Raw genomic sequence first — 19896 nt, forward strand, 5'->3', positions numbered from 1 at the left:
GGCAGGTATTTGGTTTATTTTTATTCCGGATTTTACCCGCCATTGTGATTTGATTTCATATCCGAGTCACGTGACTGACATCCACACAAACCAAAACCACAAACCTAACCACAGTTTTGGGAAATGGCTGACGATAAAGAAGTGGAAAAAACGATCGCAGAGGACTTGGTTGTGACCAAGTACAAACTTGCCGGACAAATTGTGAACCGTAAGTTGACCGTGCAGTGAAGTTTTCTGTGAAATGGTACCGGGACCCTCGATTGTGCTATGGGTGCTCGAGTGGTTGAAACCGACGCGTGTCATGTCATCGCCATGCGGGCAATGTGCCGAGTCCGTCGAGATGGTTGAGGTTCTTGGCACATTCCTGACTTAATCTCTTATTAGTACTAAGCCCATTCGGTCTCTTGCAGGTGTTCTAGAGCAAGTGCTTGCAAAATGCGTGCCGGACGCGTCTGCGCGAGAGATTTGCGAGTACGGAGACAAGACTATCCTTGATGAGACCTCCAAGGTGTTCAAGAAGGAGAAAGACTCCAAAAAAGGCATCGCATTCCCAACATGCGTGTCGGTAAACAACTGTATATGTCACTTCTCACCCATCCCTAGTGAAACTGACTACATCCTGAAACAGGGTGATTTGGTGAAAGTGTAAGTTGCCTTCTTTTTATAACCTATATTAATAATAATTGCTTCAGTAAGGATTTCTAATCATATTGCTTAATTACAATTTACCAGTGTGATTATGAAATATTCGGATAACAAACAACTTTATTTTAAGAATACAACTAAGTTGTGGCTATCTACACAAATATCTTAGTTTAATTTACATTTATATTTGTTCCGTGCCATCTTCTGTTACTACAGAATGGTACATTACATAGTACATATTATAACAAAGTTGAATCAAAATAAACCTTAATGCAAATCTCAAACCCACCATACTTTTGCATGGTATAGACATTGTTATCGTTACCCAAGGCATAGATAAATTCAAGTAGGTAATAATAAGATCAGATGTGACATGACATTAAAGTCCACCAGAATATACGTAAATGGAACTCTTCAACTTCCATGATGGAACTTATGGTGCTACTCAAAGGTGTGTGACCCTGGTTCACAACACCTTTGAGATGATACCTATGTCTAATTCTTCTATCTAGTAAACTTTATGTAAGAATTTAACCACATAACAGAAAATTATCTTACCCCCTAGAGTCCCACTGAAGCCATATTGAACATGCATGCAAAATGTATGAAAAGTAAAGATTTGACATTGTTTATGATGGGATTTGAGGGCTTAAAATTTGGGGAAATAATTATTACACAATATTGTTAACAATATTGTTGCTAGTTCATAAACTTGGTAAATAAAATGTAATTGAATAACACTCATTCTTTTACAGAGATTTTTTTATTTAATTCTTTCTTTAGACGAGCCTGTCAAAATTATAAAGTTAACTTCATAAATCTAGATATCTTTTCATTGTCTTTCGGTAAATATAGCAGTGGTCTGCGGAGCCAAATATTCCCATAGCAGTGTAATGTTATTATGTACTTACTTTGTTAAAAAAAAAGTCATTGTTTCACAGTCTTATGAAATGTATGTATGTTTGTAAGCATGATCGATACTTAGATACTTTATAAGTTGTTTATCCAATTGCTACTTTTGTGTATCTTCCTAACATAACTAACTATGTGTAGGCATAACTGAACTTGCCCTGTTTCTACTTATTACCAATATCATTATTTTATACTTAATGGAACTATATAGGTCTTATTGTATATCTACAAGTTTAAACATATTTGTATGTGACTGTTTGTTTCCTAAAAAAAAAATTAAAAAAAAATTGTATGTCAAACGAGATTCAAGTCACTTAAAAAAAATTAAAGAGCTATATCCAGTCTCTTGGTCATAGGGCTCCGTCTTCACTAATCGCGAGCAGGTCTGCATGGTTGCCATTAAACTTGCAGAGATTTGGGTGCACACATAGAGGGCTTCATCGCAGTAGTGGCACACACCGTCTGCGTGGGAGTCGGCGAGGTGACCGGCCGTGCCGCGGATGTCCTCCTAGCTGCCCATTATGCGAGTGAAGCTGCTTTGAGATTGCTCCGGCCAGACAATGAGGTAATATTTTCAAATATCTTTCCTGCCTAGCATTGGCATAGTAGGCAAGTTTGAGAAAGTCTTAAGTAATATTTTTAAATTCCGAGACTCAAATAAATCAGCTACTAAAATAGGCTAACTTTAAATCTTTATACTCTGATTCAGGTCAATGAACTGACATGTAGGCAGATGTGTGTGTAGTCCATAATGAGTTTTTGTGTACACAGCTGGTGGTCTTTATATTTTAACATATTTTATTTTTATTGTAGATTTTGAATGAAAGCCTTTCACGCAATGACTAACGCGTTATTTGCATAGCAAGTGGATTTTATATGAAATAAAACGTCATTTTAATTTTTTAGTAAATAGTTGAACCACATACATTGTAAATTTTATAAATACCTACTCGGAAATTAATTACGAAGCGTTTATTACGCAATACCGACGCGTAATGTACGATTGAACGTGATCTTGGAGATTCATTTTGATGTTTCAAATTTATGCAGCACTTGCAGATAAGTCATGCTCTACATGAATTGTTAGTTCAGTTGTACCTATAGTTTCTCGTTTAGGTTTTATGCAAATATATAGTTTATACTTATACATACAAGTATTAATTGGTCTCAATGGGATCTCATTTAAAAGATTAATTATCTTGATCAAAATCCTATGTATTATGCAGATGAAAACATACCAAATGTTTCCTTTACACATAATAAAGTTCAGATTCCTACAGTAAAAAAAGATAATAATAAAGAATTTTAAATGAGCCATATAATAAAACAATGTATAGCGTTGTGCAGATACATATTAATCAAATCTAAAACACACCATTAATTCTTTGAACGTCATGCCTATCGTGTGCGGCATCTCATCATGAACCTTGTTGGAATGCATGAAGGTTGTTTTTGGGCTGTAGCCACGCGCGTCAAGCGACGTCTTTGATAGTCAAAGGGTTAAACTTAACAATGAACTATCTTTCCAGAACTATGCAGTAACCGATGCTGTACAGAAGATATCAGCAGAGTTCGGCTGCAAGCCCGTGGAGGGCATGCTGTCCCACCAGCTGAAACAGTTCCGGATCGACGGAGAGAAGAGCATCATCCAGAACCCCTCGGAAGCGCAGCGCAAGGAGCATGAGAAGTGCACACTTGAGACCTATGAGGTGTACGCCATGGATGTCCTGGTTTCCACGGGAGAGGGAGTTGTAAGTTATAATCATTGTCATCTTTCTTCGAGATTTGATTCTTTGAGGATCTTTTTATTGTCATTTGTCAGGATTAGTGTAAGGTAGAGGAATATGATACCATATTGATATAGAAGTTAAAAAACACTCTACTGTAACATTGATGGCAATTGTTTATGCACCAGCTTCATAATTATCATCGAATCGACGCATGTTGATAACTAAACATTAGTTAGAGCACGCGCCTAACGTAGACGTGCCTCGGGCTAAGCAAACGCACTCGAGGCTACAATGCCTCGGGCGAGGCACGTCTCCACAAACCGAACTGCTTCGCGCGGCAATTTAAAATTATTATTTGTATTGCTGTAGAAGTGTAGATTAAAACATAATATTAAACACACTAAGTTAGTTAGTAAGGTACAAATTATAGTGGCATAGAAAAAATTGGCAATATATAGTAAAGTCACTATTGTCATTACTAAAAATAAGTAGTTAGTCCCTGAATTCTTTCCAAGTATGTCAACAATGATTTGCTTGGCAGTTCTCAGGGCAAAATAACTGTATAATTTCTACCGGGAAATACTTATTGTTTCTTGGTTTACTTATACATACAAATACAATACAACGGTAGTTATTAATAGATCTTAGATAAAATGTCAAGCAACAAACTTAAGGGCTCATTTAGACGGTGCGAGAACTCGCATGCGTGCGGGTTTCATTACATTGCCGTATTTGGTTGGTCGCTGAATTTGTTGTAACCTCAATATTCCGCTAAGTAACAAAAATCTCATCCGAGCTCGCGCGCCATTTAAATGGGCCCTAAGAGACCCTTGGTAGACCTTATAGGTTTATTTATAGTTAGTTATTCCGAAAATGGTGCGGTTCTTTTTTTACAGGGTCGTGAAATGGACACGCGGTGTACGATATACAAGAAGACCGAGGAGATATATCAGTTGAAGCTGAAGGCATCTAGAATGTTCTACAGTGAGGTTAGTGATCTGTTGTTTTTTATATTATAGGTGCTATGAGTAATTACACTTTGTATCGTAATAGCATTCGCGTTCCGTTCCTTACAAAAAAGTGAGCACAGATGTTCTTTAAAAATTTCTATCTGTCTGATGAATGCAGTAAGGTTAATTATTGAGTGGGAAATTAAAACGCGTCCTGTTGCTATGATTTTTGTAATGCGACCAAATAAGAAATGCATGTATAATGCTGTCACTAGGTATGATGATAGGTATTTGTGTGCGCGTTAACACTGTCAAAAGTCATTGTATAGAGATCATTAAAAGGGTCGCTATTGAACTATGAAGGCTATATTTTAACAAATTCTATAGGTGACCAATTTTGTCTGTAGTTTTTAATTTGATTTGTTATTTTAAATGTGTATTTATACTATTAGCAACGTTTCTCTTCTTTAAAAATCAAAATTACGGGCGAAAAAGAATTCAGCATAAATAGTTTTCATTGAAATAAATGCCTTTATTTTTTATAGAAGGGTCAAGTTTGAATGGTGTAGTGAGGTTTGGAGCCTTTTTCTCTAAACTACGTTCAATACCTTGGATTTATCAGAATGATTAAGGAAGAATATAACAGTATTGTTTATTTGTAGGTACGCAATAAGCACGGGTCCATGCCGTTCAACCTCAGGAGCTTCGACAAGGAGACCAGCGCGAGATTAGGCGTCGTCGAGTGCGTCAACCACAAACTCATCGAGCCTTTCCAGGTGAATATTACATTTGTTGTTATATTATGTTTAAATGAAATGAAGTTTTCATAAACCAACAGTTTTCATCTAGTTCTATAGGGTATTTTCCTACTAGTCAAATCAGTATCTTTTTTAAAACTGTCAAAACGATTTAGCAAATGGAATTTATGTGAAACATTACATTGTGACGTCACGGTCAACTCACCTACTTTTTATCAGGGATCGGATACCGGTATTTTTTGTATGGGAACGGAAACGGTATTTTTTCGTTCTTTGCTAATTACTTCATTTCTAATTGAGCAATCTAATAATACGAAGTCGTAACCTAAAAACACAACTGAGTCCTACATTTCAAGTATAAAATAATTCGAAAAATATGGCTATTTCTAAGTTTTTGCAAAAAACCGGTTCCGATCCCTGCTTTTTATATTTCTATCCGATTTATTAAATAAGACTTGTGCTTAAAAATAACTGCTATCTACGTTTTTCTAACAATTATCTGGCACGTCAACACAGACAGAGTTGCTTCGCGCGGCATTCCTCGCGAGGCGGCTGGTCCTGTGTGAACCCATGTCCCTGAAATCTTTCCAGACCACATAGTAAATCTGTGCGTTTGGTACAAGCCCAGGGTATATTATAAAGTAATACTTGAGCCAATTTGTTATTTATTAACACGTTGTTTCGTAACATTACGACACTCATGTTTAGTGCAATAAAGATGGGCCACTTCACAAAGCCATATTTCATTCATTTTTCAATATTATGGTACCATCGAGCTGATCTGATGATGGAGACAGGAGGTGGCCATAGAAACTCTGTGATAAAACAAGGCAACCTGTGTTCGGGGTTTTAAAAATTGTCTCGATGAGTATTAGTTGCCTGTGGAAAGAAAAGTACAGTCACTGATAAAAGCTTGTACCAAAAATGAAATTTTTGTCTAAGACTTATTATCAGTGATCGGGGATTTCTATGCCACTTGGGGTGAATGACCTCAATCATTATGCTAGTATGGATATGCCGCGGGTTTCTGGGATTCGTGTCGTGTGCGATATAGGAGAGTGTTTTGGCATGTTATTGTTAATCAATTAATCATGCATTGCATATATTATTAATATTAATAATTGAAAATTTGAAATTGAAAAATTGAAAGCTTAATAATTTTTTGAATAATATTTTTTCTTTAAATCATAACCAACACTGTTTTTTCACAGTCCTTCATTTTATAAACGAATTACCAACACCGAAATAGCGTTTACTTTTCGAACAGTTTTGTTCCTATCGCGGGCCAAGTGGTGTATCCATATTACCATAAGTAAGTAAGTAAGTGTTTTATTTGTAAATATAGGTAGAATTACAGTGGTGGTCAGTTTATAATATGTACAGTTTCACTATATTTTGCCAAACGGCGTACAAAAACATTGAACTTAATACTAGCAACTAAACTATCATGCTCACCGAGTACGAGTAATAATCTAATCCTACTTACAGCTATGATAATTAATGAATATCAGGTACATAGTTCATGACCATTTCGACTTGATATCCCGCGGTGTGGCATAGAAATCCCCGATCACTGCTTATTATGTATTAGGTCCTGTACGAGCGGCCTGGAGAATTGGTAGCGCAGTTCAAGTTCACGGCGCTGCTGCTGCCGAGCGGCACGCACCGCATCACCGGGCTGCCCTTCGACAAGACCACCTGCAATAGCGAGCGCTCCGTCAAGGACCCCGAGCTCACTGTGAGTGTGCCCCTGCGAGGCATAAGCTAAACTAAACCTTGTCGACTGATAATAAGGGATAAATAATAAAAAAAAAAGAACTACTTACTAGATCTCGTTCAAACCAATTTTCGGTGGAAGTTTACATGGTACATGGTTTAAATGTACATCATATTTTTTTTTTAGTTTTATCATTCTCTTATTTTAGAAGTTACAGGGGGGGGGGGACATTTTACCACTTTGGAAGTGTCTCGCGCGCAAACTATTCAGTTTAGAAAAAAATGATATTAGAAACCTCAATATCATTTTTGAAGACCTATCCATAGATAGGGACACGTATGGGTTTGATGAAAAAAAAATTTTTGAGTTTCAGTTCGAAGTATGGGGAACCCCAAAAAATTATTGTTTTTTTTCTATTTTTGTGTGAAAATCTTAATGCGGTTCACAGAATACATCTACTTACCAAGTTTCAACAGTATAGTTCTTATAGTTTCGGAGAAAAGTGGCTGTGACATACGGACGGACAGACAGACGGACAGACAGACAGACATGACGAATCTATAAGGGTTCCGTTTTTTGCCATTTGGCTACGGAACCCTAAAAAAGCCTTTTACTTCCTTATTTGAAGTACATAATTTTGCATGCATTCATTATTAGTTATTTTATCAACAGTTAAATTATCACTTAGGTATATCGTTTGTTAATATAATGAAAATTAAATTAAAAATTTATTTACTATTATCTATTAATCTAAATTATGTAAGGACGCCTCTTAGGGTGAAGGCCAAGTGTCTGACAGATGGAGACATGAGATAATAAGGGATACTACCACAGAATAAGTAATAGTACTACCATACAGAAAGGACACTTCCTACAAAAGTTTGACAGTGATTCAGGGTCGAATCATGATATCCCTTTCTAACTTATGGCACTATCCGTCTCGGCTATTTAGGGTTGTCAAAATTGAAGTCATTAAACGGGATGTCAAGTTGTGTCAACCCTAATAATTGTTTGGAGCAATGCTGAACCGAACGGAGTCTATTCACATCATTTATTTTCTGTTCCCTGAAATCTTTCCAGACCACATAGTAAATCTGTGCGTTTGGTACAAGCCCGGGGTATATTATAATGTAATACTTGAGCCAATTTGTTATTCATTAACACGTTGTTTCGTAACATTAGGACATTCCCTCTCTTATTTTATTGTTGTAAATTATAAAATTCAAATGGCCTTTTGTCTAAAACTTTTTTGTCAACAGTCCCTCTTGAACTCCTCTGCGAAAGCCAACAAGAAGAAGAAAAAGAAGACCGCCGAGGAACCTATGGAAGTCGAAACCGTTGCCTAGCAACCGTCTAAATCTCTTGAAGAAATCTATTTGAACTCAACAGCTATCGCATTACCCTCTAAGGACTCTACCAACTTCATTCAAGCTTAGATTTCTCAAATTGAGACTATCATCGTAAACCCCTCCACAGATTGATGTTAATGAAATTATAAATGTGTGTATGAAATTGTTATCGTAATTATTGTTCATCTAGGTGTTTTCTCTAAGAAACTAATGATCATATCGTACAAGACAATAGAGCACTCGTTTTGTATTTCGGTCATATATTTTTTTGTAGCTACGATTTTGTGACGTCTTTGATAGACGAATACTTTGTACATACTAAACACCTACATAATAAAAACGAAGCATAATGTGAAAACAGACTACGTACATTTGACAACCATTCCTTAGTGATGTTATTTGATTCACTTTTTGTGCACAAATCCGTTCTCACTATGTATGAATAAATTGTTGACTTGTTCAATTTCGATGTTCGTGTTTTGTGACCGGCTGTTGCTGCTAGGAATGTTAAGTTATCCGGTTTTGCGACACTTGTGAGAAAGGAATAAATCAAACTGTGCCACAATGTGGGCTGTTTTTTAATCAACGTTTTTTATTTATTTATCAAACCCTAGGTAGGTACCACCTTTTAACCTTTTCCACGCCGTGTCAAACACAAAAGCTGTCACTCAGACGCCACATCATTGGTGTCAAAACTGAAGTTGAACTTTATATATATGCACGTAGGTCAATGTTGCTCTGTGGTCTATGACCGATTAATCTGTCTTTGGCGTTGAAAGGTTAAACTTTGAGCGCCAAAGACATTCACAGAGATTCACGATGACGCCCGCACACAATAGGTGTGGCATTCAAATTCTCTTATTAGGCAAGAATGTCGCTTCAGGTGGCATACATAATTTTAGAGTTCTTGGAATTTTTACTTTGTTTCAATTTCAAATAGAAATTCCTCCTGCGGAGTTTCCTACGCAAAGAAGGGTAGGTACCTATTTAGTTTTAACTAAGACATTTGCCTAAAACCCGTATTATGTCCCTCCCACGCAAGACCCACGTAGCCATAAATGAGGCGGGAACAAATATGAAAATACACCCGAATATGATGAATTTATCTGACAAAGCACCATTGTCCTCATGATACAAAAACGAGTGACTATAATGTTCCATCCAGTTTTAGGAAGTTTCAGCTGCACATTCCATGCGGATATGTACGTCAGTCTGGTGTAGGTATGTATCAAATCACTGCATACATGCGTAACGGTATCTCGCTCACACACCATAGTGGCATGCAGATTCGCATCGGTGAAATAATGGCTTAAGTGCCCCACCACACGAGCGCTTTTTCAACGCGCATTAAAAACCGCTTGAATCTGTCTGCACGCTAAATTCAATTTAATGACCAAGGCTTAAAGTCGAAAATCCAACACCGCTTGGTAAAAAGCGCTATCGTGTGAATAAATACACTTCTCCCGGCGGCCGTGTCGCAGTTGTTAGCTCATTAAGCATACAACGCCGCCAGTTCGCCGTCCGTTGTTACCGAGTGTGCACGCGCGCTGTTCACCGTAAAAGTTCTGTTTTTTTCCAAAATGCCGAGTTGTGCAATAATTACTTGTAAACACCGCAGTGATTTGATTAATTTCCACACCAATGGGATCACTTTTCACAGGTAAATACTACTTATTTCAAATAAAAGCACGAATTCAACGTAATATTCGACTTGTATCCATGTAAGCTTACACTTGCTTGTCATTTAATATGTTTCATTATACATTGCTGCTGTAAAAGTAACATGATTGCGAAGTACAGTGTTTACGCCGCAATGAACTGAGTAAAAACGATTCACTCAATGAGAAATTTTCTCATAGTGCAGCAGCGATGTGCTCCGCTTGGATAGCGCTGTGCGGAACCTATCGTATCGATAAAACCAGCCCAGTTATAGTTGACGCTAAAAATAATTTAAAAATGTAAAGATGGTTACTGTCTTGAATATAATATATTATTATAATATTATTTAGTATAAATTTTGTGTAATTGTTTACCATTATGGTTTGTACAAAATGTACCTACACATGTGCTAATAGTGATAAAAAACTTCCGAGTGAATTTCGATATTTTAAAATAGTTTTTAGTGCGAAATTATTCCTTTTCTATAGCAACGTACTTTAATTTAGTATAATACCTATCTATTGTGACGACCGGTTTGGCCATGGTCTAATAAAACATGGTCTTCTCTTCCCAGAGTGTCACTTGCCTACGTCACAATAACATTGCCACTTTATTTCAACATAACATGTTACATGGGTACATTATATCTATGGTTAATAAGGTAAAATATTTCTTTATAATTTTATAATTTTCATTTATATGTATTTTATCTTAAATTTTACAATAACACGTCATTTTTAATTATTCGTTAGCAATATCTTCCGATTCACGAAAGAAATTTCAGACGTTCGGGTAATTCTGTTTACACTACTGGCAACACAGGATAGCGCTGTCACATTTGACAATCCGCCATTTTGTCCCTGACCGACATCCTTGTCGAACGCGTGTTAATTGTTATTTCCTTCTCGCTCAGTGTCAGCAGTCGCAGTGTTTTCCAAACTTTTCACGTCGTAAGCTTGGTAATTAATGTTTTGTTACGAAAATGGTTGGCTGTTCTATTCGGAACTGTAAGAGTAGGAGTGAAAAGGGCAGTATAGATTTGTTTTATTTTACTACGTTTCTACATGAATAACTTAAAATGAATGGCGTTAAAATATTTTCACCGTTGGTTAAAATTCTCCCACATTTTAAAGTTTGAGAACCTGTAAACAGCATGATGACGTAGGCAAGTGACAGTTAGGTCATTCGCGAATCTCGGAAGAGAGTACCAGGCGGAGTATATTATTATACCATGGGTTTGGCGCAGTGGTACAGTATCTGCCTACCTGCACGAGGTCTCGGGTTCGAATCCTGGTAAGGTTGGGCATTTATTTGTGTGACGAGCACGAATATTTGTTCCTGAGTCATGGATGTTTTATTTATATTTATCTAGGTGAAGTGGATTATGTATTATGTAATTATGTATTGCATATTTAAACACGTATTATAGTTGTTTCTTATTTATTAATAAAGAATACATGTTTTTTGTGCAAATCTAAATAGAAAAGTCACATTCTTTTAATATGTCAACGTTTAAATGTAGAAAATCAATATAACTAAAAGGTTTTAATACCGAACACTAGGTATTAAGTATATCGTTGTTTACATAGTTGGGCAGAAGTCCGTTAATCGTTAATTAACGAAGTTAAGTTTTCGAGTAACGGATTAACTTTTAAGTTAACTTGAAAAACCTGTAACGGACTTGTTAATTTCCGTTAACTTTCCTTAAGTCCGTTAATCGTTAATACCTAAATACCTCCTCACACCAAGGCCGCGCCGCGCCGATCACGTTCCGACTAGTTTGCGTTAGGTTTGTACTTTGTATGCAGTGCAACTTTACATAGCGCGAATCGTCGCGCGCTTGTACTACTGACTAAGAGTCTAATATTGCTTACCCCGTGCGCCGTATTAATTTTGTTATTACGAGAGTATGACAGAGTCGATCGCGGCAACCTGTGCAGTTGCCATATAAGAGCTTGTACACAAATCATTCGAGGTTTGATAGGGGAGGGGGGAGTCACGAAAAAATCACGACAGATCACGTTTGGGGGAGGGGGGGGGGGGTATAAGGAGACCTCACGTGTATTTTTCTACAGTGAACGAAACTAAGAAAAAATACCTACCACATCATGAGTAGATACTTTTTCTCGGTTTCGTCAAACATAAATCTCACTCCGCACTTCAAAATAGCTTGCTATTATCTTATTTTACGAAATTTTGGAGAGCGTAACGTAAATTAGGTCGAATGTAAAAATTCAAAAAAGTACACGTGAGGTTATGGGGGGGGGGGTTAACCAAAAACCTCACCAAATGTCACCAAGGGGGAGGGAGGGGTCAAAAAGTAGCCGAAAAAACCTCGCGTGATTTGTGCACAACCCCTAAGATACACGGGTGCCAGCGAGACAAATATAACAACTTGCTTACTATTCGAGACCGAGCGGTCACACGACACGACGATATGATTATTTCTACTAGTTTTATTTCCTATTGCGTATGTTTACGATTTCGAGTTAACGATTAACTTTAACTTCCGTTAAAAGTTTTGAAAAGTAACGTTTAACGAAGTTGACTTTTTATTTAACGGATTAACGATTAACGAAGTTAACTATTTGATTAACGGTGCCCAGCTCTGGTTGTTTAGTACCCATAACACAAGCCTTTCTGAGCTTACTGTGGGACTATACTTCGTTTTTTTTAGCATTGAAATAAGGTAAACAATCTTGATGTGTCTTTTAATTGAAATACACGTTTTAAAAATAAGTCACGGCAAATATGTAACAATTATGAATCTAATACGATCATTTATATTCTTCTGCTTTCGTAAGAAATAGTTACTGATTTTTAAAAATCGTTTTTCATATAAAAGACATGTCAAGATCGCTTACCATCTTGCAAGTTCTTTCTAATGCTAAAAAAACGAACTATAGGTCAATTTGTGTAAGAAATGTCCCATGATATTTATTTATTGCTATTTTAACCGTTGATTGAACGTACAGAAAATGCATCGTTCTCTAATCTCAATTGTGGAGTTATTTTTATGTCTTTAGTCTTTTATTTTTATTTATATCGTATGCCTAAGGTTACCAAGGGTATGTATATATGAATTGAATGGAATGTATATATTTTCCCGCGTAGAAATCGTATTTCGCATATCCCTCAGGAAACGTATTTTTTACCGGAACAAAAAGTATCCTGTGTTAATAAAAAAAATTAAATGCTGCACATTTAAAATTTGAACAGTAGATCGATAAGGTTAAGTTGGATAGCCAATAGGACCCATGACGTCGAGTTAGTATAGCGTTCTCTCTGTTTAATGACAATTAGCCGCTTGCCTTTACCTGCAAGTAAAAATGCAGATAAGAGTAAATAATAAAGTAATAATTGCATTGTTTGGGTTGGACCAGGTGCAAAAATGCCACGTAACAATAATGTCCAATATCTAGTACTAACTCGATATCGTGGATCGAGAGTAATCTTAACTAATAATAATGTTACTTTATATATATTCGTAGATTTCCAAGTGATCCCAAAATTAAAGAAAACTGGATAGCAGCCACATGCAGAGGACCTGTTTGGTGGCCATCAAAAAGAAGCACAATATGCTCCATACACTTTACAGAAAATCAATTTCGACCGATGCCAAAAAGTCGCAGGCTTTTTGAATGGGCAGTGCCGACGCTGAAATTGCCACAAAAGCCAACCGTATGTTAAAAATATGTAATTGAATTTAAATACGATAAGTACACCAAACTTCAAATGCCTTAACCATAACCATTTCTTTTCAGTCATCTCCGAAACATGAAATGGATTCGGAAACTAAAGACGTACCCATAGATGCCTTAAAAAAACCATTTGATGTCGACCAACCGATTTTGCCTATGGAGATCGACTCTAACAAAACAATAGTCAGTGGTACGGTGAATCCCCCAGCGAAGATAGATTTGGTGAGAATATAGTTAATTTATACTACGTACTAATCTTTCAAATATGTAATTGAGTTCAATTACGATAAGTACACCAAACTTCATTTGTCTTAACCATAGCCATTTCTTTTCAGTCATCTCCAAAACACCAAATATATTCGGAAACCAAAGATGTACTCATAGACGCCTTAAGCTTAACAGAACCATCCGATGTCGACCAACCGATTTTACCTGGGGAAATCGACTCTAACAAAACAATAGTGGTACGGTGAATCTCCCAGCGAAGATAGATTTGGTTAGAATATCGTTATCGTATAATATCGTTAGAATAAGATCGTAGTTTTGGATATCAACATTGATTCTGCAGGAGAGGGCTATTCGAGCAATATACAAAATGAACCATAGAGACTCACTTACAGATAAATTTAAGATAATTGACATAATGACAGTGCACTGTCAATACATAAAATTTATGAAAATATTTTGTATGTACATAAAAACATTGTAAATTTTAGAAAAAAATGTGAAATTTTTAATATTAATACTAGAAATAAACAAAAGCTCGCAGTGCCCTTCACTCGGCTCCATAAAATTAAAAAATCATTCATGGGTAATTGTGTAAGATTTTATAATAAACTTCCAGACCATATTACTGAATTATCTATTAATAATTTAAGAATTATGTAAAGCGTAAACTTATTTCTAAAGCTTATTATACCACACAAGACTACATGAATGATAAAACAACGTGAAATTAATTGTTATTCGAAATGATTATTTATTTATTAGGTATATTTGATTAATGATGAGGAAATTGATATTCTGATGTATGTACTTCTTTTGTTTTTTTTTATTTACTTGACATTCAGATTTTATTCTAGAAACATTCTAGACTAGTATTTTTTTATACATTTTTTTTTCATGTTTGACGATACTTTTGTGAAATTCTTAATTTTGTGTTAAATTTGATTTGTATAATAATCCAATATTATTATGGAATAATAACATCAATAAATTGCTCTGATAATTAGCTTAAGATAAATTTAACACAAAATTAAGAATTTCACAAAAGGATCGTCAAACATGAAAAAAATGTGTATAAAAAAAAATACTAGTCTAGAATGTTTCTAGAATAAAATCTGAGTGTCAAATAAATAAATAAAAAAAAACAAAAGAAGTACATATATCAGAATATCAATTTCCTCATCATTAATCAAATATACCTAATAAATAAATAATCATTTCGAATAACAATTAATCCCACGTTGTTTTATCATTCATGTAGTCTTGTGTGGTATAATAAGCTTTAGAAATAAGTTTACGCTTTACATAATTCTTAAATTATTAATAGATAATTCCGTAATATGGTCTGGAAGTTTATCCCATGAATGATTTTTTAATTTTATGGAGCCGAGTGAAGGGCACTGCGAGCTTTTGTTTATTTCTAGTATTAATATTAAAAATTTCACAATTTTTTCTAAAATTTACAATGTTTTTAAGTATATGTTACGATTCATAAGTGCTTGTTGCTAGGCCTACATGAATAAAGTATATTTTGAATTGAATTGATAATATTTCATTATTTTAGGACAAGGAAACGAAAAGTGCAAGACTCGATGAAACACCGCGCAAGCGCAAGATGCGTGTTCAATTAGAAAGTTACAAAGCAGTGATCCAACAGAAAAATAGGAAAATAAGAAATTTGCAAAAACAAACCAGTCGGTATCGCAAAAAAATTGCCGATCTAAAAGACGTCATGAAAGAATTGCGAGAAAAAAAATTAGTGAATTCTGATCAAGTTGCACATTTGGAAAATTTGGGAGTAACTGATCTTTTGGAGCGGTATGAAAAGATATTGCACAGATAAGAAAATTATTGTTTTTTATTGCTCTATAATAAATTAATAATCGAAAATTCGATGTTAAATTAAATTATTGCAATCAAATTTCGAATACCTTTTTTCTGAACACATCATATGACATTTTTAATATCATCATCTTCCTCGCGTTATCCCGGCATTTTGCCACGGCTCATGGGAGCCTGGGGTCCGCTTGACAACTAATCCCAGTAATTGGCGTGGGCACTAGTTTTTACGAAAGCGACTGCCATCTGACCTTCCAACCCAGAGGGTAAACTAGGCCCGTATTGGGATTAGTCCGGTTTCCTCACGATGTTTTCCTTCACCGAAAAGCGACTGGTAAATATCAAATGATATTTCGTACATAAGTTCCGAAAAACTCATTGGTACGAGCCGGGGTTCGAACCTGTGACCTCCGGATTGCAAGTCGCACGCTCTTACCGCTAGGCCACCAGCGCTTCGACATTTTTTAATACGAGGGCTGTTTGATAAGTACCCGTTTATGAAAAAAATAATCAGTTGTTTTTGTTTATATGCATTTATTTTTCTTCATAGTCTCCTTTTAACTCTATACACTTGTTCCACCTATATTCAAGTTTCAATAAACCATCCAAAAAGTATGATTTCGGAAAGTCATTAAAATAGGCCTCTGTGGCGGCAATGACTTCGTCATTTGATCCAAATCGCTTACCACCGAGCCATTTTTTCAGGTTGGGAAACAAAAATAAATCGCATGGGGTCAAATCTGGAGAATACGGGGGGTAAGGCAATAGGGCGTAGCGTAATTGTGTTAATTTAGCCATCACAACTCTAGACGAATGAGCTGGTGCGTTGTCGTGATGAGACAGTACTTTTTTATTTTTTAAATGGGGTCGTTTGTCCTTCAACCCAGCGTCAAATTCATCCAATAAATTGGCATAGTACTGCCCTGTTATCGTTTTCCCCTTTTCTAAGAACTCAATATGTATAATACCCTGCGAATCCCAAAAAACGGTCGCCATGACCTTTCCAGCCGATGGAACGATTTTTGCTATCTTTCGCGCAGGTTCACCCGGTAAAATCCACTGCTTCGACTGCCCTTTCATTTCCGGGGGGTAGTGGTGACCCACGTTTCGTCTACGGTCACGAAACGACGCAGAAACTCCTTCGGGTTACGTTTGAACACGGCCAAACACTGCTCCGAAGTAGTCAGTCGGTTCCGTTTTTGCTCCTCCGTGAGTAAACGCGGCACCCACCTCGCCGATACTGTCTTCATACCCAATTTTTCTTCTAATATGTTTTGTACCCGCTCGATTGGAACATTTACAGCATCAACGATTTCTCGAAGTTCAATTCGGCGGTCGGCTAAAACGATATTTTCAATTTTCTTAACCATATCGTCTGTAGTCACCTCAATTGGGCGGCCTGGGCGATCCTCATCAAAGACGGTTGTTCTCCCCCGCTTAAACTCGTTAAACCAGTATCTGACGGTTGTCATAGAAGGAGCACATTCATGGTAAACCGCTTGCATTCTTACTTTTATTTCATCACATGTTTTTCCTTCCAAAAACAAGAATCTAATTACAGACCGATACTGCTCTTTCTCCATTTTCACAATTTTAAGTTCACGCTTTCACTGAATCGCTGTCAAATGAGAAAAAAACAAAAGAATGCTGTTTTTTTTTAAATTTTCCCACCTCTGAAAAATGGCTTAAAACGATTGTATACATATTTTCGGCCCGTGATATTAATACATTTGGAAAACGGGTACTTATCAAACAGCCCTCGTATGTGTGTAGATAAAGTAATATATACAACTGTACATTATTAAGCATAATAATTTACAGTTACGTAAAGTTTATGTAACTGTACATTCCTTATTTTTTGATAAACTACTAATATCTAATTATCTACTTAAATCAAATGTCTTGTTTTAACAAGTAAATTTATTCCATAAATTTTAGGCAATTAAGAACAATGATTCCGAATATTTATATTTGAATAGTATTCATGAAGTTATCGACACACAGTCTTTTCCGACAGTCAATCAAATATCGATATCACGGTGTCTCGACTCAGCCGGCCTAGCCAAGGTTACAATCGCTATCGCTTCGACAACGAAACGCTTTGTGTCTCTCTATCACTCTTCCATATTAGTGCGACAGTGACAGTTGCGTTTCGATCGCTACGAAGCGTAAGCGATTGGCGTCTTGGCTACGCGGCCTGGCCGCGTAGCCAAGACGCCAATCGCCCGTAATTATCCCGTAATTATCGTTGTTGCGTGCGTGATGACACGACTCACTGGTCGTTCGCATGTAGATCATTGAAATGATGCGCGTGTATTGTGCAATAGGAGCGTCCATCTACAAGTGTGCGTACTTTAGGTGGGTGCGTACTTTAGGTGTGTGCGTGCGTTGTCTTTATAATTACGTGCTTTGCGTGGGTTCAAGAACTTGCGACAGACGTATTCAATACAAATCGCCGTGCATGTCCGATCTCCTTCCTTCCTATATCTGTGATACACATGTATATGTCGGCGGCCGATTGTAAGATCAGGCATATCGTGAAATTCCTAGGCATATCGTGAAACGTGAAAACCATTGATCCGTTCCCCGAGTCGACGGAGCCCCGCTACGCGGGGCTCCTATTTCTGGGCAGTTTGCCCTTCGGGCATCTAAAGCAACCTAACGGACCTATCCTACCTATATATTGGTTTTTTAATGTCACTATCGTCAAAACATTACGATCTGCCTGATCTTACGATCGGCCGCCGACATATCCATTTGTGTCATTCAAACGCTTTTTTAAAAGCGCTCGTGCGAATAGGGCCTTACTGCTCTAACTAGCGTGATCAGTTTAAGGATGTAGTTACAGAAAAACGTTTCAATAATAGTGATAATAGTAATGGGGGCGATGTGTTGGAACGTTTTTGCATAACTAGGTCCTAATTTATGCCCGCTATCCCTGCTAATAATATAAATTACTTGTGCTTGCTTGTAATGGGATGGGATTGTACTGTAATTACTTATCATACCACCAGTATCATGCTACCAGTGCTGGAAGTGCAGGAACTGGAAGTTGCTGAAAGGTGACTACAAGAGTATCTTAAGAAATAACCAATAGAAACTTGCAATTTTTTTAGTTTAATGAAGATGTAATAGGTATTGGCCAGAAAAAAAAACTGTATATATTACATGTTTAATAAATAATAGATATTGCTTTACTGTGGCCTACAAACATTTTCATTTATCTTTTGCTTGAGTAAGGTTTGCGGTTGGTTCTGCTGAATCTAAAGAGGCGGACACCATGTCAATTGTCTTCACCGTTAAATCAGAAACATGCTCCGGAAGATCCACAAGAAACCTGAATGTCGCTTTTACTCCACTATTCCAGTAATATTTAAATAGATATGACAATCTATCATTGGATGGAAGGGGAGGTAACTGAAAACATAACCATAATTAGTACATTAATATTTTCGGCAAAGGGAATATAATCACTATGATTTAGGAATCCAATAAAAAAATATATAATGTATTTAAATTTAATGAACATCAAGTCATGGCAACAAAATACTCAGTTTAAAGAGTCTCCAAAAATATAATAATCTAAAACTAGAATTAGGTAGAAAGGACATTTGATAAAATCCTTAGCTTTATATTAAAAATCTAGCCACACATTCAATTTTACTATAGTTTTTCTTACTCTTGTGTTTATTTGGTACAAATGGTATACATTATATTTACCTCATAAGGTATTTGTTTCTTGAGTTCCCCAACATAAGGTGATGCCCCGTTTTCAAGATCTTCGTATAATGCAGCAGTGGTGCTACTGTCCTTCCATACACCTTTGTCGATCGTGTAATAAACTGCTGTGCCGAAGATAGCAGATTTGATTCCAAACCTAAAAACAGGAGTAAGAGCGAATAGAACAAATCTTCGAGCAAGCTTCTTAGTTAGGTTTAGCAAGCATCATTTAAGCCAGGTACGTACTTCAGCATTATGATTGTTCTACAAACATTAAAGTATGATATTTAATAAATAATAACAAATGTTTGTTTCTTCCAGGAATGTCTTTGAAATTATGTAATTCTGTTTAACCTATAATTCTATTTTTTTCAGTGGCTTGATCTCGGTTAAGATGACACATGTCAAAGTTGCGTTTGAATACTGCATAATTATTTGTTCGAAAACAATTGCTACTATTAGCCTTTGTGTTCATGAGCGGAATGGGGCAAACAACGAGCAGTGTTTAATTGAAGTGAACAATTTTTGATCCATTACATAACGCCAACAACAATAAACATTATAAAATTAGACAAAGACAAAACATTCATTTTTAGAAGATATAATATATGCAAAGGTCAAAACTCAAAAGGTTTAAAAGTCTAACCTGCGCCTTAAGTGGTCAGGAGAAATATTGTTGGTCAAACCAATT

At 36.3% G+C, this 19896-nt stretch overlaps 2 protein-coding genes across 2 annotated transcripts; one reads left to right on the forward strand and one right to left on the reverse strand.

The window, feature by feature from the left end:
* Positions 1-40: 40 nt before the first annotated feature.
* Positions 41-8641, forward strand: LOC134649389 (proliferation-associated protein 2G4). The gene is made up of 8 exons (XM_063504129.1): positions 41-208; positions 411-645; positions 1969-2122; positions 3087-3308; positions 4184-4276; positions 4900-5013; positions 6587-6733; positions 7972-8641. The coding sequence occupies exons 1-8, from the start codon at positions 124-126 to the stop codon at positions 8056-8058; spliced, it is 1137 nt and encodes a 378-aa protein (XP_063360199.1). The 5' UTR covers positions 41-123; the 3' UTR covers positions 8059-8641.
* Positions 8642-18643: 10002 nt separating this feature from the next.
* LOC134649815 (MICOS complex subunit MIC13 homolog QIL1) lies at positions 18644-19610 on the reverse strand. The gene is made up of 3 exons (XM_063504643.1): positions 19452-19610; positions 19206-19362; positions 18644-18902 (listed from the first exon to the last, which is right to left on the reverse strand). Exons 1-3 carry the CDS (start codon positions 19457-19459, stop codon positions 18702-18704), a joined length of 366 nt encoding a protein of 121 aa, XP_063360713.1. The 5' UTR covers positions 19460-19610; the 3' UTR covers positions 18644-18701.
* Positions 19611-19896: the final 286 nt, after the last annotated feature.

Source organism: Cydia amplana, chromosome 7 (genome assembly GCF_948474715.1).
Source record: "Cydia amplana chromosome 7, ilCydAmpl1.1, whole genome shotgun sequence".
Taxonomy (NCBI): domain Eukaryota; kingdom Metazoa; phylum Arthropoda; class Insecta; order Lepidoptera; family Tortricidae; genus Cydia; species Cydia amplana.